The 23,134-nt window shown below is 37.7% G+C and overlaps 1 protein-coding gene across 3 annotated transcripts; it reads right to left on the reverse strand.

Moving 5' to 3' along the window:
- Nucleotides 1-7,798: 7,798 nt before the first annotated feature.
- LOC140328665 (glutathione S-transferase-like) lies at nt 7,799-22,231 on the reverse strand. 3 transcript variants are annotated; one of them, XM_072408437.1, is made up of 7 exons: nt 22,138-22,231; nt 16,740-16,836; nt 13,503-13,554; nt 11,873-12,005; nt 10,838-10,979; nt 9,418-9,564; nt 7,799-8,284 (listed from the first exon to the last, which is right to left on the reverse strand). In XM_072408437.1, the coding sequence occupies exons 2-7, from the start codon at nt 16,824-16,826 to the stop codon at nt 8,162-8,164; spliced, it is 684 nt and encodes a 227-aa protein (XP_072264538.1). In that variant the 5' UTR covers nt 16,827-16,836; nt 22,138-22,231; the 3' UTR covers nt 7,799-8,161. The 3 variants fall into 3 exon arrangements, with proteins under 3 accessions (XP_072264538.1, XP_072264539.1, XP_072264540.1); XM_072408438.1 differs by lacking the exons at nt 16,740-16,836; nt 22,138-22,231 and adding an exon at nt 14,644-14,747; XM_072408439.1 differs by lacking the exons at nt 13,503-13,554; nt 22,138-22,231.
- Nucleotides 22,232-23,134: the final 903 nt, after the last annotated feature.

Genomic DNA, 23,134 nt, shown 5'->3' on the forward strand with positions numbered 1-23,134 from the left:
TTATACAAAGTATTAGCTCAGAGGGGTGGGGTCCCTCCAACCAATCCTGTTGCTCATTTGCTTGTAGATTTGCATGTTCAAGAAAAGTACAAAGTTTCCTAGAATTTTAAAAGTTCTAAAGAAAATTAAAGTACATTTATGGTTGGTGAGGAGGTGTACAATTAGTAATAGCTTAGTAGACCTCAACTACATTAAAAAAGATTAACAAAAAAAAATATTTCATTCTCCATAACTTCAGAAAAAAAACAGATTCAACCCTTTTATAAAGCACAGGTCAGCAAGTACTAATGGAGGTGAGGGTGATTTGGCGGGACATCTGTCACCTCATTGATCGCTAGAATTCCTATAGGCTGATCTGATTGGTTAGGCTGGTGTCCCTTACCCCCCTTCATTCACAACGCTCTCCTGAAGCCCTGCGCTCAGTAGTAGAGCAGTAATAGCTTAGATACCTGTAGAGGAGTACAAATGTATCTCTGATACAGCCAAAAGTATAAGCATTCATATCATGCACATCCAAGTGTGGCCCTGTAGTAGCAGAATGCCATCCTTTTATTACCTGATAAAAAAGTTTATTTACTATGTCTATTATTTCATGGATGATAGTGGACAACTGGTGATAATTCTCAACACTAAATTTTATATAAACATTACATTAAATATATCAATCAAATATTGATTATGAATCCTCTGGTCACCACTTCGACCACCAATAGTGAAAGTTAAAGAGGAAGTAAACTAAAAAAAATGCAGAAAACAAAAAAAAATCCTCTTACCTTTAATCCTGCAGCGCAGTCCACAGGTTTCTTCTATTGGGTCCTGTGTTGTCCCGGCATCCGTCTCCAAGCCGGCATCGCCATTCTTCTTCCGTCTTCTTCCAACGTCACCTGACCCAGGCGCGAGATCGGGTGATGTAGGTTCGGAAAAAACATGCTGATATCACTGTGCATGCGTAAGATCGGCAAACATTTCTCCTTTGTGTTTTTTTATTTCGTTTTTATTGTGTTGCCATGTTTTTTTTTTACCTATAACTATGTATGACAAATTCTACATACTCCAATAATACAGTGTTACTAGTGGAGCTCTGCACTCCTCTTAAAATTCGTATCTCTGTCCCCCCTTTACAAACATTTTTCCATCACACTTTTATCACTTGCCCTTTTCCAGTACAGAAGCTAGCAGAGGCAGATCTAAGAGGGTTTAACTATAGGACTTTGCAGGAGGAGGGGATCAAAAGATAACTGTAATAAGTAATAAGTACGGCTGTTATTCCTCCAAGTTACACTTTCCCCAGCTCACTGCTATTGTAGAGGAATGCCTCCAGCTCATCATACCAAACAGAATATTTGTACAGGGATTGTTCCTAAAACTAAAACCCAAAACAAATACTGATCATTTTCAGTAACAATTTTTGAATATCTGTGTCAATATTATGTTGTCTTAGGTGAAAACCTACTATGTGTACAGTGGTTCCCAAAGGTCATTTAGCAATCCACAGTGGAACATTCATTTTACTGTAACTGGAAAAGAAAACCCGTGTAAACATTGAATACAATAAAAAAAAGGGGTGAGTGGGAAGGGAGTATTTTGCCATATACCAATTGTACAGAGGAAAAGCGATGGAGAGGCTGTGATATGAACATTAGTACAACAGCATAGTCCCTATATCTCATAGAGTTTACTATCAGCAAATGTTCATTTAAAAAAGGTAGGCATCTGGAAACAATATAATATGTATAAAATAGTACAGAAATGGCAAACATCTTGTCTAACAAGGCGTTCCTTTCATGGGGCAGTCCCTAAGAAGTATTATTGTAAATAGTTAACAAGCAAGAAAAAGGGGAAAGGATGGGGGTTCAGGGAGTAGAACGGTCAGGTTGGTGGTGTGAAAGGGGGGAACAACTATTGTGACCGGTTACGAGGTAAGGGTAACATAATAGACATCCCAGTTATCCCCAACTTTCTAAAATTTGGTCAGTCTATCTCCTAACATGGCGGTAAGGTAATCCATTGAACAAATATCTTGCATCCAGCTATACAGAGCCTCTCTAGAAGGGGGGACACTGTGTATTTTCAGTGAGAGGCTATAAGGGGAGCGAGCAGCAAGTAGAATGTGAGAGATTAGTTTGTGTGGGCAATATGGTTCCCCACCTCTGTCCAGAAACCTTGAATCAGCGGGCAGTCCCAGAAAATGTGCTCCCGTCGGCCCCACGCCACCAGCATGATGGATCTACTGTAAAAAAGAGTGGACAATCATGAAAGTTTAACATCTGTACACAGCTTTACACATGACAATTAGAACCCTTACCCTCCCAAAACACACCTAAAAATGTTTGGAGAGATATTGATTATTGACTATGTACCCATGCGGTAGTTATTATGAAGGGACTGTACTTTCCTTGTTGAACGCATTTTAATAATGAAGAATGTTACAAGAGGGTCCTTTAGTTCAAAAATAGGCACAAACACCCATAAACTTTTGTCACCTATGTTGGAAAATAACATTGTCGGTATAATGATAATTTAGTGCACAATTCCACATTTGTGAAGGTGGGTAGTAAAATGAATTTCCTTTACATCATAAATACTCATCACTGACATATATATTTCTCATATTCTTAGGTTTTTGGTCCCATATTTAAAGACATATTTAAAAATCTAGACCACATTTCTTCTGTCAGATACTTAAAGTGTTCCAAAAACTCAGAATAGGGGAGATACAAGTAGTGCACAAAAGTACAACTCACCCAGTAAACAATGAACAAACTTCCCCCAACATACCATGCAATGACTACACATAGCCATACACTGCACACCCTATCACTTAACCCCCCTGGTGGTACGAAAAATGAGGATTTTAAAATGCAAAAGCGGTGCAATAAAAAATCCTCATTATTTTAAATTTCCCACCCGGTCCTCCAGCCATGCACTCGCGAGCAGATGCTCTGCCGGCATCTACTTCCCCTGGCTTCGCGTCCCCAACGTTCACATGCTGGGGACGCAGATGCCGGCCAGGCATTGCCAGGTTGCACAGATGCCTGCCCAGCATTGGCAGGGAAAGAAGACGCCCGGCATCGATGGAGGATGCTGCGGGCACTGCTGGAGGACGCTGCTAGAACATGGTAACTTGTGCCTCCTGTTGCTTCCAGTGTCTCTTGTGTTCCCTGCATCTGCGATGGCCCCTGTGTCACCAGTGTCTATTTCCTGAATTCCTGGTATTTGACCCTGGCTTGTGACCTGACCTCTCTTGCTTGCTGTCTGCCTTGACCCTGGCCTTTCTTGACAATTCTTCTGCCTAGTGATTTGGTACTGTGTGTCATCCAGCCCACCCTGGTGTGCTCAAGGACGGCAACCTGGCAGTAACCAGCAGCGCAACATCCTTACCACTAGAGGCACTAGAGAAGAACTGGTTACTGCTTAGACTCTGCGCCTTGGCCCTTTTCAGGGCTCACAACACCTCCTCGCAAACCGTAGCACCCCCTAGTGGCCCTGTCTTCCCAAGCGTGACATCCCCCTCAGGAAATAAACATGTTGCTCACCATATGCATGAATAAAGCACAGCTGATAATTATACTGGCCATTTCTCAAATGATTATTGCACGATACAATTCGGTAATAGGAGCAAATGGGTCACCGGATCTAAACTAATAAAGGTTTCCAGTATTTTAATGAGCAAAGCATTCACCAATACTCCAGTAAGGCACTATCTTAGAACAGTTCTAGAAAATATTTAACAGGGTGCCTACTTGAGAATCACACCTCCAACAACTAATACTGCAAGACCGATATATGGAGTGAAGCCTTTCTGGAGTATAGTACCAATGCATAAGAATATTATATACATTGTCCCTATACAACGTACAAACCAAACTCCTATGAGCTCTACCCCATATGACCTGCCACAGCTCCAGGGGGAGTTCCCTGCCCAAAATGGTCTCCCATTTAGTCATATACCCATGCTTGACTAAAGGCATCCCAGGTTCAGTAGTCAATATCCGGTAAATCCCTGAGATCAGCCCTCTGCGAGATGGACCACCTGCACATACACGTTCAAACAATGTGGGGGATGAAAAGATAAAGTCTCTAGTGACAGCTTGGGCGAAAATTTGGATTTGTAAGTAGCTGTAAATAGCCAATGTAGGTAGTTCAAATTTGGATTGTAGATCCGCAAAGGCAATAACTTCCTGGTAACGTAATACAGAGAGTGTGCCATTTGGTCAGAAGTGATTTAATATCGTGGAATAATTGTGGATAATTCACTTGAAAATATGGTATGAGGGGGTCAAGTCAACTCCCTGATATTTAATGTTTTCCTGTTTCCAGCAATATGGGAAATTATCCTGTAATCTATCAATCAGTGCCTGATCCAAATTAAGCGGTAAAGCTTCTGTTTTTGTTTGATTGACCTTATATCCAGACAAAGTCCCATATTCATCTAACACCATATGCAGAGAGGGGAGCGTAATTAATGGATTATTGAGGGTAAGTAGTACATTGTCTGTATACAAGGCTATCTTGAAGGATTTTGACCGGACAGTAACCCCTTTAATATCTGGGTGCTGCCTAATAGTCTATGCCAATGGTTCTATGCATAAGGCAAATAATATAGGCGATAACGGGCATCCCTGGCAGGTGCCATTATGTATGTTAATGGCCCTGGAAGTAAAGTGAGGAAACTTAACCACCGCTGTGGGGCATCTGTATAGATGTATAGCCTGAAGAAAAGGACCTGGAAACCAGTATGAGAGAAAACACTAAACATAAATGGCCAGCTAAGGAGATGAAATGCTTTTTCAGCGTCAAGATCAAGTAAGAGCGCCCCTTCTTCAATCCTATTAAGCGCATCGATTATGTCTATTGTTCTTCTCATGTTGTCTCCGGCCTGTCTGCAAGAGATAAAGCCCACCTGATCTTGTGTGTATAACTGTATGCATAACTAAAGGGAGGCACATCTCAAGTCTAGTGGCGAGGATTCTCGTAAAAATCTTTAAATCTGAATTTAGTAGAGCTAATGGGTGAAAGCTTGTTAGATCTGTTGGATCTTTACCTGGTTTTAGGAAAATTGATATATATATGAATGGAGTGTAGATTGGGGGAGTGACTCACCTTCCAGCAGACTATTAAAAAGTGTGAGAAGGTGAGGAAGCAGTTGTTCTTGGTATGTCTTGAAGTATAAATATGGCAGCCCATCCGGACCGGGTTCTTTATTGAGAGGTAAGGATTAAGGATTTAATCGTTAGCTTGCCAGTTGTTTGTTGAAGCTCCAAGTGTCCTTCCGAGATGTTAGAAAGGATCAAATGTGCCTTAACATACTTCACCCTGACCTGCTGGAATTGTGCAATGCTTGCTTCTACCCTGCAAATCTGGGCGTAAACACATCAAAAGGGCTTGGGAACACTTAAGACTCTTGATGCCTAACTGAGCATACTTGGGCACATACTGAAGAGAAGATCTCCATTGTCTATAATACGATCAATTTCTATTTGCAGGTGGAGGCTTAAACTGGACAACATGCATTTTCTCTATGCTGCTGACTAGAATGTGTGGGAGACACATTGAAGTGTCTTCCAGCAGGAGAAGAATTGGCATGATGATGTACATTAAGGTGATGAGGGGAACCTTATGGTGACCTTCACTTTTGTCGGCTCTCACTCCTGGCAGAGCTAGGTATTTTAGAAAAAAAAAAAGCATGCGAAGAAGGGAAAATTACAGTAGGTAAGTATTCAAGTTTCCGTTTAATTCCATTGGGAACTTCTGGTGCTGTCCACATACGCAACAATCCCAAATAAAGACGAACCAAAAGGTAAACAAACATGCATGATACAGAAACTTTAAAACAATAATTAAAAGAACTTTCACTCTATGTATGTTTTTACTTGAATCATAAATTTTTTTGTATATTTCCAGATTTGTGCAGAAATAAAGCTTTTAACAAAGTCTGATTATATATAGGCATTTCTTTTAATAATAAAAGGCCAGAATTGCTCTTTCCTTGTTCAGTGTGACTGCTCATGCATCCACCTCTCCTGTAGTTTTTTTGCGGACAGCATGTAGTGGGCAGGCCACAATTTAAAGTATTCTTTAGGGTACACATTTGCAGAACCTGTAACATGTAGGTAATTTTATCAAATATTATAGCATTCATTGGAAATCTTATTTACTGTCTGATGGAGTACAAGGATCATCCAGCCCAATTCTTCCTATCTGTGCTGTTCTGGTCTTCCACTTTTCAGTGATTAAGTGTAAGTGGTGTTTCCTAGGGTTTCAGTATGCAAAAAAGCTTTACTACAATGTTTCTGTTGGGAGATGCTTATGTGGCCAGCAATTCTATTGCAACCAAATATGTCATATGTCATGTCAAAGTTTATTATTAAATTTATGGTTAAATGTATTTTTTTAAATGTATTTAATTTATTATTTTCATATGATTTTGTGTATCAAACTTTAATATACTATTATATTATACTGAAAAATTTAATTTCATGAAAGACATTGTACCGCTTTTAGACATACCGGTATATATCCAGACAGAAATGAACCACCCAGGTTTATAGCCTCTCTGCTCCCAGTGATCCATGCCTATTGTAGTGGTTAGTGGTGTTGGTTGAACAGCTGAGTGTTCGATTCGGCAGCTATTCGATCGAATAGCCCGATATTTTTCTGGTGATCGAACGCCGAATTCGAACACCATTAAAGTCTATTGGGGGGGGGGGGGGGATTCGGGTTTTTTTCAGGACTGTGTAGAACTGCAAGAGCAGCTCTTGCAGCCCTAGCATAACTGTAGTATGTGTTCTTGGATAGAAATTCTCAATCCAAGAACACAGTATTCTTCGATAGAGAATCTCTATCCAAGAACACATACGGAACAGCAGTTCATCTGCAGTCACAGCTCCAATTAGCTGTGACGGCAAGTTCCCACGCTCCCCGGGCTGTACTTATCAATGATAAGTACAGCCTGGTGACCGTGGGAACTGAACTCAGATGAACCCACAATAGAGAAACTCTATTAAGAGTTCCTATGCAGTTCGGCTTTTTTTTTAAACATTTTTTAAATTTACACGAATTCGCAAAGTTGAATTCCGTGTTTTTCGAGTCAGGTCTGCCCGAATTCGAACCGCCATTTGCGGGTCGAATATAGGGACAACCCGATTTCGAACAACAACACTAGTGTATAGCTGGGCTTGATTTGAGCTGGAGTGTGATTCGTGGTATTTACTGTTGCTGACCTAAGGATTATACGCGGCCTGCTACTCTGCTACTCCCTCTGTACCTGGTTTGGTGGACTAATTACCTGTGTACGAATTTGGCTTTTACTTTGGATTTGCTTAGTAGTTCTTGTACTGCTTAATCTGTGGGCTCCTGGTCTGCTGCCAGCCCATCCCTAGATATCATCCTTTGCGCATTAAGCCTTGGGGGCATCTGTGTGCTGGGAGATGCAACCAGTCTCCCGAGGCTGAGCCTCAAATTGTTGTTCCTCACTCTAACCAAAACAAAAAAAAATGTTCGCTATAGACACTTGAGTTCTCCACACTGCTGCTCTTCCCTGAAAACAGTATACCTATATCCACAGCACTGAACCCTAGTAATCCACTGGTTATGCTGACAGTTCTCCTGCTATCTGTACTAGATTTAATATTGTGTTGAGGTCTGTTGTTACATTCCTAAACAGTGCATAGTATATCAACAAAAATGCTTTGGGTAAGAAAAAGACATAAAATTAGCTCTTTTAGCTACAGATCTTTGTGCCCCAGTGAGATATTGAAAGCCATCCTTTATATCAGAGAACAGGGAATACAATATTTCCATAACTCTTTAATGCAGAACTGAAGTATAGTAAAACTACGATGTAAACTTCAATAACAATTCACCATTCGTATCAATTTTTATTGTTTAATATTTTTTTTTTTGAAACAGTGGGCTTGATTTATTAAAGCTCTCCAAGGCTAGAGAGGATAAACTTTCATCAGTGAATCTGGGTGATACAATAAACCCGAAACAGAATTCTTCAAAGTAATTTGCCATTTGCTAGCAAATGTTTTGAAACCTGGACCAGATCCATTCCAGGTTTGCTACATTACCCTGTTTCACTGATGAAAGTGTATCCTCTACAGCCTTGGAGAGCTTTAATAAACCAGGCCCAGTGTTCTTGAATTGGTTGTCCATATCAGCTTAAAAAAACTTTTTTTACAGTGTTTACATATTTTTCATCAGCAACAGGCTTTCGTTTGCTCCCTGGCTCCAGGAATTTCTTAATTGTTGGCAGTGCAGACATTCTTGCTTTGAAAGCCTAAAGAATAAAGGAATACAACAGCATAATAACTAATAATCACTTCTATACCTAAAAAGATATTATAGGATAACAACGCTCATAAAAGTATAAAAAAATACTTTAACCACCTGGGCGGTTACCCCGAGCCTGGTTCAGGGTAACAAAACTTGCTGAAAGCGTTTACCCTGAACCAGGTTCGGGGTAGCTAAAAATAGAAACAAGGGTTACAGTGCATCATGATTGTGATACAATTTTTTTATAATGTTTTATAAATTTTTTTTTTTTTTTATAGTTTATTATTAATTTTATTACATTTTGGACATATTCCGGTGAGTTATCCCTAAGAATTATAGCCTACAATCTACAATAAATTTCCATGCAAAAAATGTAACACTTTTTGCATGGAAGTACGGAAAGAATTAGAGCACCCGGTGTTCGCGTACGCATCCCTCTGCGATTCCTGATGATGTCAGTGCATGCGGCCGTCGATGGGGGTGGTAGCGGGAAAATAATATTTTGTATTGGATTCAATACAAACTCCTGTATCCAATCCAATACAAAATAATACAAAATATATTTCTGTGTTTTTTTCTGAATGGTATGTGACGTTGGACTTTGTTTAAAAATTTACTACACTAGGGAGGTGTTTTAGAAAAATATATTACTATACAGTATACCGAATTATTGCATTTTCAGTAACTTTTATTTATTTATGCATTCTTGTTTAAGCTGATTTTTGTGTTTTATATTTAATTTTATTCTTAAAGTTATTTTTTTTTACATGATTGTGTGTTTCAAACTTTATTATATTCAGGATATCTACAAAGTTACGATTTTGGAGTAGTTAAAAGAAACTATTACTGTTTGATGGAAGTTTTTCCACTATTCTTTTTCAAAATTGTTTGTAAAATCACCAAGCAGTAATCATAGTGCATGGCCAATCATTTCACTGCACAGGCTGTTCTCAGTTTATATGAGGACATAACCTAACTAATAAAAATATATAAAATCCAGTTGTATATAATCTGTATTGATTTGCAGCTGTCAGACAGTTAATAAATGTTACCAAGTTTTCCAACCACTATGACAGTACATCTGTACCGATTTAATCAAAAGTGATATAGACATACACAATTTATGTAGGTGGTTACCTGTAAATTTGGAAAGTTATTATCATGCAAAATATCAGGATGCACCTCTTCCACTGCTAAAATAGTTTCCAGGAGATGCACATCTGCTAAACTAAGCTTGTTTCCAACTAAATAGTCCTGTTTTTTCAAAGCCTGTTTCCTCAAAACCTGAAAGTGTAAAACAGTAGATTAGCACACAATAAAAATGGTAAATTTACTCAAATTACCTTGTTATGTTACTTTGTACCACCTATTAAACACAGCATCTTTTGCATCTCCGCCATGGGTCAATTTAGATATGACTATAATACATATTGTGGGAGTCAGCTTCAAACGTAAAACTCCTACAGGTGTTTTTAAAGATTTCCTGCTGGTGTTTATTCATCACTTCTGCATCATTGATAAGTAAAATAGGTTCCTATGCAGGGGCTTTGTGTGAGGATGATTCAGTATACAACACTGTGCATGCAGGCAGTTCCCCTGATCTGGTAAGGATGAGTAAGTAAGGGTGATATAGGGCCATGTTTCTTTTAAATTGCCAAGTAGCCTTTACTAACACAATATGCTGGGAGGACATGTTAAGGGAAAACATGTCTCAAAAGTAAAAAAAAAAAAAAAATAGCATATGGTTTTACTGGAAAATAATTTTACATTTATGTTGAGGGAAAACGTTGGTGTAATAGTGCCAGTCATTCCTAATTTTTCCACTAGGTGGTGCTGTGATTGTTAACATTCACAATAAATACAAGCATACTGTAGCTGCACCAGACTCAATTGGACATACGGTATGAACATGTTAGCTTGCACTTTAAACCAAAGTATTTCCAAAAATAAAAAATTCAACCTTGATTTAGACCAACACCTCATTTTTATTTTGTTATTTTTTCCACCTAACATTCTCATTATAATATCATGTTTAAGGGCTTTGCAATTTCATATTGTTATCCAGTATTTATATAGTGCCAACATTTACGCAGCGCTTTACAAAGTCCATAGCCATGTCACTAGCTGTCCCTCAAAGGGGCTCACATCAAATATCCCTACCATAGTCATATGTCATTAACACAGGCTAAGGTCAATTTTGGGGGGAAGCCAATTAACCCCCCTACCGGTAATCCCGAGTGTGACTCGGGGTGGATTTTACATGTTAAAATCGTCAATCCCGAGTCACCCTTGGGGTTGCCTAAAACTTTAAAAAGAACCCACTTACTTTGCTCTGTTAGCGTCCCCTGGTGTCCTGCTGGTACCCGCAGGTCCTCAGGCAATCCCTATGTACAGCGCTGCGTAATATGTTGGCGCTATATAAATCCTGTTTAATAATAATAATGTTGTAGAGTTATTAAAATAATACTGTTCTGCAGGTTGTATAACAGCAAGAAGTGGTTACACTTTACAACACATAGAACACGTTATATATGTGTTAAACAAAAAAAAATCATACTTCCTCATAAACTGGAAAATATCTCTTTAAAGTTTTTTGTTTGATAAGAACCCTTTGGTCCTCTTTTTCAGGTTCAGTCATAAAGGGCATTTGTAAGAGGAGTACCATTAGGTCATAGGTTCCCTCAAAAAACATGTCAATGCTGGGAAGAAAAAAAAAAAGTTTGCATGGTTATTATCACTAACATCAAGTTAGCCGTTACATATTGCCATGTGAAATGCTGAATAATACATTTTCTCTCCACAAGTTTTTCATTCTAATGAATTACTCCAATCAGACTTTTCTGTATTCAACTCCTTCAAAAAAATTTAGCAGATTTAACTTACTACCGTGTTTCCCCGAAAGTAAGACCTACCCCGAAAATAAGACCTAGCACTTTTCCCCCAACCTGCCCTAATATAAGACCTACCCCGAAAATAAGACCTAGTAGAAAAAGAAAAAAAAAAAAAATATAAGACAGTGTCTTATTTTCGGGGAAACACGGTAGTTGTTATGCTTTCTCTTAATATGCCTATGGCCTATATAAAGGATAGGAAGGCAGGAACTACCAAACTGTAAAGGAGGAAGACAAAAGACAGCATGACCAGATTGTGGAGAATACAGAGGAGGCAAAAAATGAGATTAAATTGTGTAAGAAAGGAAATGAGAGGGCTGTCATTTTTGATTTTGGCTGGGACAGAAAAAAGAAAGGGCATTTGTCTTCTTTCTTCCCTTCTTTTTTTTTTGTTTGTTTTTTTTATTCCTTTTTTAACCATTTATTTGTATTCGTATTCTCAAAAAAATGATTGCTAATTTATTGGCAAATAACTTTGTCATGCTTTGTATGGCAAACTTAAATTTAGTTTTAATATAAACAGGACAAATTAGAGAACAAAAAAATATACTTTTATCTACAATAACGTAATACAACATTTTTTTTCCACCATATTGGTACTTAAGTGATGCATATTTTTAAAGGGGTTTACATGTAAGATAAAAAAAAGGGGGGGAGGGGTACACAACTCATTAAGGAGAAAAGTCCCTCCAAATACTCACTATGCTCTTTCTTTTTGGTCCTTTCCATACATATCATATTTTTCTGCTATGTAGCTTATGATGGCTTTAGTTTGTACTAGTTTCATTCCATCCATTTCCACCATAGGAACTTGTTGAAACATCAAATCTCCATCTAGGGTTAAGAAGAACAAGGGCAGAATGGGTAAATGAAAGTCACCTCCAAGCCAAAGTCAATCACATTTGTCACATTTATTAAAGAACAAGCCTAAGTCAACCACTACATAGGCCCACTAAAGTAATAGACTAGTACAATACTGGTATGTATGGGATTTTTTTTTTTATATAGTGTGGGAGATGGTAAACCCTTATTTTTTTTTTTTTTACTGTTCTGTTTTGTTACTGTGTACCATTGGGGTTAAGAAAGTTAGTAGAATTCTTCAAAATGAGGGTAAATACCCCATTAGACAGTTGTCCCTGAAACATACTACATCATTGAAGGTTTCCTGGAGTATTGGAATTTTCCAATGGGGGACAGAGAAAACTGTAAAATTTGCCTAATTCAATCCAAAACTGCTTAGAGATACACTTTAGGATAAAGAAAAAAATCATATGTCACGTCACTTGTCCAGAACACACACCCTGTAAAATTAGAGGCAATATACATACCTTTCCAGTGATCCTGTATTGCATTGTTATTGTATTGCTTCTCCTGCTGCAAGTATTGGACACATTGGGCCTGATTTATTGAAGCTCTCCATGTCTAGAGAAAATACACTTTCATCAGTAAAGCTGGGTGATCCAGAAAACCTGGAATGGATCTGGTGCAGGATTAAAAATATTTAATAACAAATAGCAAATGATTTTAAGAAATCCTTTCCAGGCTTGCTGGATCACCCAGTTTCACTGATAAAAGTGTATCCTCCCCAGCCTTGGAGGCTCATTAGGTTGGTCGCACACCTACTACGTCTGGCACAAGCTATGGCTTCTCCTTGCAGCTTGTCTGTCCACTAGTAATATATGAAATGACAGGAGTAACTAAATGTGTGATGGGGAGCATGTATTCCACACACCTGGAAATCAAATTAGCTGCAGCAACCAGGGAAATGTTAACATTTTATACAATGAAAAAAATCAGCACAGGTAGGAGACAGGCACAGTGTGTTATCACTTCCCAACCGGAAATTCCTGAATTAAGACATTCATTTTTAAAAATACAGACTCAAAAATTACTTTTTTACCAACAGTAACATGTTAAAAATTATAAAGGGTTTTACTATTTTTTTACTATTTAAGTAATGATATGTACCATAAATGTTATACCCTTTTTTTTTTTTTTACAGAAAATGTTTATTTCTGTTCACACAGCCTTAAAATGAACACATATACAAACCTGTACAAGCAGTCAGGTGACAAGACTTTGCATACATGATTAAGCACACATACAAGGAGATCTAATAAGGGGGGATGTGGGGTTGTGCTTAATGACGCCTGTTTTTTTTACCCAGTCTGTGAATCCTGTTTCACCAGCAGGCATGGTTCAGGATCACCAGATTCCAGATGAAAGGTAGAGTCATGGAGTAACAAGAGCATAGTACATTAGAGCCCCACCAAGCAAAGGTTTGCTTAGGAAGAAAACCTGGACTGAATAAAAATAGTAACAGAAACTTACTGTTAAGCAGCTTTTCAAAATCTTCCTTTGTTTCAAAAAATTGCTCTTCAAACTGCCAAAATATAAATTAATAAATAGATAACCTCTATTAAAAATTGTTTAAGAATTAAAGGAAATGTGTTTTGATTTTCATTGCAAAAACAGAATTAGGAGGGCAAAACGGAGTGAAGACAAAAACTGTTAGCTTAAAGGTACCCGTCTCCAGAGAGCAGTTGGATGGGCAGGCTGTGTGAACAACCATGGTCTGAAATATGTGAAATTTTAAGGCAATACTGCACATCAGGCTCTATTAATATTAAAATAAAACAATCATAACAAATGAAACTACCCATATGGTCCAGAATAAGTAATTATTAGCAGAATACATTACATAAAATCCTGATACATGTAGCAATGTATTATTTTTTTTTAGTTAGACACATATTAAAACCTTATAATGATACAAGATTTGCTTTCCGCCCCCAAAAAACATTAGGGCATAACAATAATGCACCATTTAGGACCATATGGGTCTTTCTGTTGTATCATTGATTATACTTGGGATGTGCCATTAACGGATCCCCCCCATCCAATAATTGTATTATTATATGTAACAATATAAAACAAATGATTGGCACATGGGAGTCTGGTCATTTTTTCAGTTGAAATCCAGGCTATAGAAATAATGTCCTAATAGAGGCATTCTCTGTAAAATATGCTGATTTCCTATGATTACATCAACAGACGTCAAACCTTACTGCAGAGGCATTTGGTCATACAAATTGAATGTATATGCTTTATGAATACTGAAGTTATTTAAAATGTATATATATATAAAAAAAATATATATTGCAACAGCTGGCCAACAAAAACACATAGTTGTATCTGGCGCGATAGGTATATTTGTCCAAGATACAGACAATATGGAGAATACTTTTCTGTTTGAGCAGGCAGTTTTCTTTCTGGCCAAATGGTGGTGCTGAAGTACCAGGCTGAATGACAATGGGCTTCTTGGCCAGGTGGGGGAGCTAAAGAGGCTTGGGGATGAATAACCTCCTGGGCGGTAACCCTAAGTGTGACTCGGGGTAGAAAAAAGATGCTAAAAGCAAGTCACACTCGGGGTAGGTAAACCTATAGAAAGTAATAGTAAATCGCTATTTACCTGATCCACCGGCGTCCCGCGTCGTCCTTCTCTGCAATGTCCGTCTTCTTTCTTTCTCCAGCCGGCTCCCTCTGCACTTGATGAGTCATCTGGGAGTTCCCCGTGACCTCGGTGTGAGGCAAGAAATTCAAAATCCATTTGTATTGCATTCTATACAAAATAACTGTATACAATGGATTTATATGTAAAAGCAGTACATTGTCTCTGAACATTTATTTTACAGTATAATATAATAGTATGAGTATATTATTTATTTATTTATTTTTTAATTAAAAAAAAAAATATATATTTTTTTTATTAAATTTAAGTTATTATTTTGACATGATTTTGTGTTTCAAACTTTTTCATACTCATACTATTATGTTATTCTGTAAAATAAATTTTTGCGAAAAACATGTACCACTTTTAGACATATTAAACCGGACAGAAATAAATCGCCCAGGAGGTTAAGAGTAAATTATTCCAGCTGAAACCCATCCCAGCAATTAGGCTGTGGATATAAACTCCCAGCCTGCTCTTTCCTGGGCTCCAGTTCTTGGCCCGTAAGATTGGAGTTCAAGGAGTGTTTGGGAAAAACTGTACTGTTAGGGCATTAGGGACCTGTGTAGGTTGCCCAGGACTATTAGTGAGTGAACTAACAGTCAGTTAGAGGCCAAGTGGTCAGGCTTTATTTTGCATGTCTTAAGCTGCGTACACACGTGCAATTTTTGTCGTTGGAAAGGATCTTTCACGATCATTTCCAACGACAAAGGACTACACGATGCATGAACTGTGCTGTACATACAGCACCGTTCTGCTCTATGGAGAGGGGAGGGGGAGAGCGACGGAGCGGCACCCTGCTGCGCGCTCTCCCCCTTCCCTTTCATTAGGATTGGTCGTTGTTCATCGTCAGTGGATCTGCCAGGACAGTCGTTCGGACGATGGACGACGCCGACTGTACACACGCCAGATTTTCGCCCGATATCTGGCCAATGCGGATTATCGGGCGATAAAAATCTGACGTGTGTACGTAGCTTTAGTAAATAAACCCTTACTGCACTGATAACCTGCTGGGGCCTGCTTCCTGTCTGAAACACCTCGCCTGTGAAGTTACATAGACCCTACTACTTTGCTACACCCCCTGTTGCTACGGGTGATCCCACAATATTTAAATATATATATATAGACACACACGTGTGTGTGCGTGTGTATGCCCTTTATTCCCTTAATAGCAAGGTATTTAGGGTGAAAAATACATTTGTTTTTGCAAATAAATTAATTATTGATTACATATTTCTTATATGTCTGGCTCAATGTCTGCACTGCAGAAATCATTTATCTTTACTACACTAACCACAGATTATAATGTTAGGCAGAGTAACTCTGTTGATCAATTTATAAGTATAGATTTTATCTGGCACCATTCCCCTCTATTTTTCATATAATTTTATCCTGCCAGAGTGACTTCAGGGGTCCTGCATTTTCCTCTCTGGCATAAGCTTTGGGATTGTAATTTTTTTAAGACCAGTGTTTCTTTACCATTTTAACACGGGGGGACCCTTGAAATAACTTTGAGATCTTCAGGGAGCCCCTTAAATAATTACTATATCCACAGTACATTAGTGTAATGATCAATCGGAAGAATACCTATTACATTGCTGGCCAGTGGGCAGAATGACATCCTTACAGATAGGCAAAAAGATTATTGGTGTCAATTGATCTGAACAAATTTCTCATTACTCAAGGAACCCCCAGCAACCTCTAGAGGAGCCCACAAAACCTTAGCTAAGAAACAGGTTTCTAGACAATGAGCAAGTAAATGCAATATGAAGGAGCACTGTTCTATCCAATAAATACTGGGACCAGTGGTGAGGATGCACCTTCAGGGGTTGTGTCTGACTTGGGCCTACAAGAAGTGGGTGGAATGATGCTGGGTGTTATTTAACCCGGAAGAGGATCAGTGGATTCACAGAGTGGTGAATTTGCATGGAATGGTGCTGGAGATGTGGTGCCTGCAGTAAAAGCTGCTAATTTTTACACTGCCCATTTTAAAAGCATTGCAAAAATGGAATTGGGTTTTAATCAATTCTGCTTTTTCAGCTTTGCATTATACCAACCTCAACACCAGATGAGGCTAATAACCAGCGGATGGATTCCATTCTTCCCCGTCCATTTAGGTAGTGAAGTATTGGTTTATCACACATAGTTACAATCCTAAAATCAAATAGATAGATACATGGTTAGAAAAAGATTACATGATAGTCATGTAAAAATCAAAATTTATATGTAATAAAGTTAAATGTATAGTTTTTTAAAGTTTTTTTTAATTAAAATAAAATGTACATGACACCTGTCACCTTTTTAAAATTGTTCTGATGTAAAATTTGTAATTATATATTAATGCACAAAAGAGCAGTCATATATGTTCATTATGTAATTGGTTTCTACTTACAGCTTGATAGTGTTACACAATGATTATAAAATAATGTTTCTTATGACAATGCAACTATGGTTATGCATTGACCAAGTTATTGTATTCAAATTCTCAAGTTAATGTTTTTTTAATGCAATACAATTTTGTAGCAAGTTGTCAAAGAAATATCCAAAATCCTAGATGGCTTTATGTTGCAGAGTTGTGTAGTGGTAAAGTATCAAAGAAGGTGGTTAAAACATTTCAGGTTTTTTTATGTGGTTCGATTTTTTTAATTGAAACACCATATACCAAATTTATTGGCTAAACTGTCGCTTTAGTAACACTGCTTCACTTCACAATAAGGATCAAACACAACAAATATTTAAAAAATAAATAATAAATAAAAACATTTTTTATAGGCCTTACGCATGTGTCCGTGTGTACTGTAAACTGTATATTTAAAGAAATGTAAATACATAAGGTAGAATTGTAAATTCATGTTGTAAACATAAACCTTGTAGAGAAAATACACAGGTATTATAATGATGAAACAGTATTTATATAACACCAACATATTATGCAGCGCTGTACATTAAATATGGGTTGCAAGTGACAGACAGATACAGGCAGTGCTACAGGAGGAAGAGAGGACCCTGCCCAGAAGAGCTTACAATCTAAGAGGTGGAGGAAGCAGCCCAAACTAGGAAGGGTTATATGGAATTGTGGGTAAGTAGTGACGGTTAAAGAGACAGAAGAAGACAGGTAAGCAAGTTTGAAGAGATAGGCTCTAAGCGCTCTTTTAAATGTGCAGAAAGTAGGAGCAAGCCGAATAGGACGAGGAAGATCATTGGTTTTGTTTACGTCTGTTTAGAAACCTTACCCCATAGGTGAAAATACAGTTAGTTGATCCTAATTATCTGTTCCTTTGCAACTGAGTAATAACAAAGCTTAAAGCGTACCTAAACTCAGAATTTTCACTTTACATAAAAGGGTGGACAACAAAGGGTGGACAACTTTACATAAAAGGGTGAACAAAGGTAAAAAAAAAAAAAAAGGGTGCAGCACTGCCTGGGGTGACACCTCCGGACCGACTGACAGCCCTGTGGGATTAAAGGTAAGTGGATTTATTTTTTTGTTTTAGGGGACTTTTAGGTTTAGTTCTTTTTTAATGTCAGAAAAAACAGCTAAAACGGAATTGGTAAGTGAACCTTGTAATCCTCCATGCAAATCCCAAAATTTATATTGCATAGTGACAGAGAAAAAAAAAGTAGAAAATAATATAGTAAATGCAATTGCCACACCTATAAACATTGGGAAATAAAAAGCACCATCATGTATGAATAGTTTGGAAAAACAACCATCAATACAAAAAATAGCAAAGTACATTATTAAATATTGCCATATACAAACATTGTCTTCTGTCCCTTGGTCCTAGGAAAAATTACTTCACCCTTTACAACAACTCAAGAAAAAATACAATTATTAGTTATTTCTAAAAAGCAAAGTAGAACTTTTCAAAAATTTTTCAAATATAATAATAGCAAAAAGGTCAGATCTGAGCATGTAGGCCACTTGAAGGATGTCGCTGGGTTGGTAACTGAGATAAAGAAAGGGCAGATTTACTAAACACTTTTTTTTACCTCTGTGTACACAAATGAAAATGGCAGAGCTCAAGTCCAAATTCATAATAGCAATGTCACTACCTTAAATGAGTCACAATGGCTCAGAATTTATATGATAGAAAAACAGCTAGGAAAAATTAAGGTTGACAAAGCACCAGGACCTGATGGATTACATCCACGTGTCCTCAAAGAGCTGTGATTTCAAAGCCATTATTTCTAATTTTTGTAGATTCTTTAGACACTGGCAAGGTACCGATGGATTGGGGAAGGGAGCAAAGTCATTACCAGGTAACTACAGACCCGTTAGTTTAATGTCCATAGTTGGAAAGGTCCTAGAGAGTTTGATAAAGAATCACATAGAAGAGTTTCTGCTAGAAAATAATATTATAAGTGATAGTCAGCATGGCTTCAAGAAAGCCAGACATTGTCAAACAAATTTACTCTCTTTTTATGAGGAAGTAAGTAAACAGGTAGACAGTGGAATAGCAGTTGATATAGTGTACTTGGACTTTGCTAAAGCATTTGACATTGTACCTCACAGACGGTTAATATGCAAGCTAGGGTCAAAAGGTTTAGAAAAGTCAATCTCTAAATGGATAGAGAACTGGCTTAAAGATCACATCCAGGGAGTTGTAATTAATGATTCATACTCTGAATGGTCTAAGGTTATTAGTGGTGTACCCCAGGGTTCAGTGTTGGGACCTTTACTGTTTACCATCTTTATAAATGATATAGAGTTGGGGATTAAAAGTACCATTTCTGTGTTTGCAAATGACATCAAACTATGTAATGGAATTATGTCCATACAGGATGTCTATAATCTACAAGCAGACCTGGATGCTGTTTGATTGGGCAGCCAAGTGGCAAATGACATTTAATATAGATAAATGTAAAATTATGCACTTGGGAGCTAACAACATGCATGCTTCATACTGACTAGGGGGAATACATTTGGGGGAGCCAGAAATGGAAAAGGATCTGGAGGTTCTGGTAGATCATAGACTTAATGACTGCATGCAATGCCAAGCTGAAATATCTAAAGCTAGCAAAGTACTTTCTTGTATTAAAAGAGGAATAGACTGCAGAGATGGAGACATAATCCTGCCCCTGTACAAAGCATTGGTCAGACCACATGTGGAATATACAGTCCAGTTTTGGGCACCAGTTCACAAAAAGGACATTGTGGAATTGGAGAGAGTACATAGAAGGGCAAATAAACTAATAAAAGGAATGGAGGAGCTCAGCTATGAGGAGAGATTAGCTGAACTGAATCTATTCTCCCTTGGGAAGAGACATTAAAGGGGGTTATGATCACCCTGTATAAATATATAAACATAAACTGTCCATATAGAGAACTCTCTTCCCAATTATTCACTTTGAGATCATTACAAAGAACAAGAGGGCACTCTTTGCGTCTGGAGGAAAAGAAGTTTAAGCTCTGGATAAGGAAGGGATTCTTCACTGTAAGGTCTGTGGAAATGTGGAATCGGCTCCGTCGGGAAGTAATTTCAGCAACTACTATAGATTGCTTTAAGAAAAAGCTGCATGTTTTTCTAGAAGCACAGAATATAACTGGGTATTAAGGCTTTAAAGTAAAAATAACAGTGACTGTTGATCCAGAGAACATCCCATTGCCTCATGGAATCAGGAAGGATTTTTTTCCCCTAATCAAGCAAATTGTACCAGGGATTTTTTGCCATCCTCTGGACCAACTATGTCTTATAGGGTTTTATATCTGGGATATGTTTATTTCCCTAGTGGTTGAACTTGATGGACTTATGTCTTTTTTCAACCTAACCTACTATGTAACAATGTCACTGATGAGTATAAAGTAGGCAGAATAGGGAAGTTGAAAGTCTTGACAACATGTCAACATTACTGCCAAGCATTCTGTATTTTTATACTGAGAAGTTATGAACTGAAGTTTTCAGGTTTGTTGCAGTTAGAAAAAATGGTGGCTGTAATACTGATCCAGAGGCTTTAGTAATTTCTAAGGTCCTGTCCCTGAACAAATATTCAGATTAGGAATTCTGACTTTGTTTTTCCTGAAATACATTTCAAGACTGTTAAAGCCAGAGAGAGCCAGACAATAAGGATTTTTTAAAACAGGGTCAGAAATAATAGCTCCTGTATACTTCTCCCAGTTCACAAAAGAGCTCTAACACATAGTTATATTTACAGGGTTATTTAAGGCAGAGTGAAACACAATGATTATATGCAAAATGCAATTATCCAAAGCAAGAATATTCAGGTTCATACAAGCCAGTGAGCAGGGAACTCTGATTGCTATAGTTTTTAGCACTGTACCCTGTCATGGCCTGTCAAGCTACTTTGGTTGTAAGGCTGTCTGAGTCACTGACATGCAACAAGTGAAATGAGGAGTTCTTAATTCAGACACACCTAGCACATAGCAAATAAGGTCAGCAATAATATTATGCTTTACTAAATACCCAATAAAGTTTTCTTGCATTTTAAATATGAATTTGTCAAGACATATAGAGTGATTATAAGTAAGCAAGTACAGTGTAACATAAAAAGGGGGGTGTTGTTCTGGAGTATGTAAAATAAAACAGTTTACAGAGGGGCATTCAGGAAAAAGTACAGCTTGATTTACTGAATGTTTTTTTTTTCTTAATTTCCTTCCACAGTATTATGTATTCTTTGCAGCTCTGTATTTAAATGAAAGCAGTGCAAATGTGAAATGTAAAATGAAGGAAACACACAGAATTAACTTCTGTACTTTTTAACTAAAGTATTCAGTGCACCTTGGGTGGCTGGTATAGGCCAGTCAACTAAATTCCTTTATACAATTTAACAAACCTAGCCAGAAGTTGTTCAGACATTCTGGGCCAGTTGGTTGAATATATTTTTATTACTACAGTTTTTACCCCTGTAGGACCTATTTGGAGACAATGGACCTGATTTATTAAAGCCCTCCCAGGCTGAAGAAAATACACTTTCGTCAAGCGGTGTGATCCAGCAAACCTGGAAAGGATTTCTTCAAATCGTTTGCTATCTGTGTATTTAATTTCTTGCATGAGTTTAGTTTTTATTTCAAGACGATTGCTTTATGTCCCAAAGGGATTTTATTCCCATGAAAAAAATCTCAACAACAAACCAGAGCATGTTCAAGGTGAGGTTTGTCAGTTTAATCTGTATATAATTGCACACTTACGGCTTCACTATACCAAAGATATTTTGTAAATGCTTTTGCTTTTCAGATTCAAAGGCAGTTAACACACACACATGCAGATATATAAATGCAAAGTACATTATATAAACACAGTAGAAAAGAAGAACAGACATGCAAATATCTACAATACCTGCTGTGACAATAGTCTTCTATATGGAAATCTGTTCTGCAGAGAAATGTGTAAAGCTCATTTGTTTAGCGGTGACCTAGTAATATTGAATCGTAAATTTTCTTGTAAAAACTTTTGAAATATTATATGTATACATGCTGTAACAATCTTAGCCTACCTTCAGACAAAGGAATGCACAGAAATTCAAATGTGAGGATAATCTTCTGCCTTCTGTTCAGACACTAGGGACAAAGCTACAGTTCTAGTACTGGTATGTGCGGAGCTTTAAAATATGGGGGGTGGGGTCCAGTAAAACCAATCCTGCTGATTTATTACGTTTGTGTTTTTTTCTAACATGCAAATCCAAACAGCCCTTGACTTTTTGAAAAGTAATAAGACAATGGTTGTAGTGGTCGTAGATACAATGGTCTGATTTATTAAAGCTCTCCAAGGCTGGAGAGGATACACTTTCATCAGTCAAGCTGGGTGATCAAGCAAACCTGGAATGGATTCATTTACTATTTGTTAGCAAATGTTTTGAATCCTGGGCCAGACCCATTCCATGTTTGCTGGATCACCCAGCTTCACTGTTGAAAGTGTATCTTCTCGAGCCTTCAGGAGCTTTATTAAATCAGCTCCAATGTATTTACTGGTATATTTCTTTATTGGATAGAGATACTCCGTCTGTCCTAAAATATATGAAGGTTATTTGGGGTGACCCATTACCCAAAGTGCCTAGTGGCTGATATTATAGGAAGGCACAACTTTTCACACTCTTCCACATGTCTCTCCTAAAGCTTTGTGTATAACATGTGCAGCTCATTTTGAATCAGGATGCAATAAAGGAACATTATTTGCATGTGTAACAAACTAGGCAAACTAGAACTGCAACAAACACAGAACATCAGTATGGGATCAGCTTAATTTACTCTTGCATTACAAATGTACAGTCAGGCCCACAATAAAATTTTACAGTTGTATTTTATCCTAGCACTTAAAGTACATGTAAAAGTTCTTTATCCAGTGGGGAAGGGGTCGGCCCCAGTCTTGTTTTTTTATTGTGGGGTGTTGCCACGGGAGTTACACCACTTTTTTTTGTCCTAGTGGGCAGTGTCACACATTGTAATGGAATCAAAATTTATAAAGTTGTCTCTAGAGCAAAAACAGGGGGGGGG

Source organism: Pyxicephalus adspersus, chromosome 4, assembly GCF_032062135.1.
Source record: "Pyxicephalus adspersus chromosome 4, UCB_Pads_2.0, whole genome shotgun sequence".
Taxonomy (NCBI): Eukaryota; Metazoa; Chordata; class Amphibia; order Anura; family Pyxicephalidae; genus Pyxicephalus; species Pyxicephalus adspersus.

Coding starts and splice junctions, on each gene's coding strand:
- LOC140328665 (XM_072408437.1), bottom strand. CDS start 16,826: ATGTGTGATAAACCAATACTTCACTACCTAAATGGACGGGGAAGAATG. Junction 12,006..13,502: donor TTTTGAAAAGCTGCTTAACA/GTAAGTTTCTGT, acceptor TCTTAACCCTAG/ATGGAGATTTGATGTTTCAA. Junction 10,980..11,872: donor GACCAAAAAGAAAGAGCATA/GTGAGTATTTGG, acceptor TTTTCTTCCCAG/CATTGACATGTTTTTTGAGG.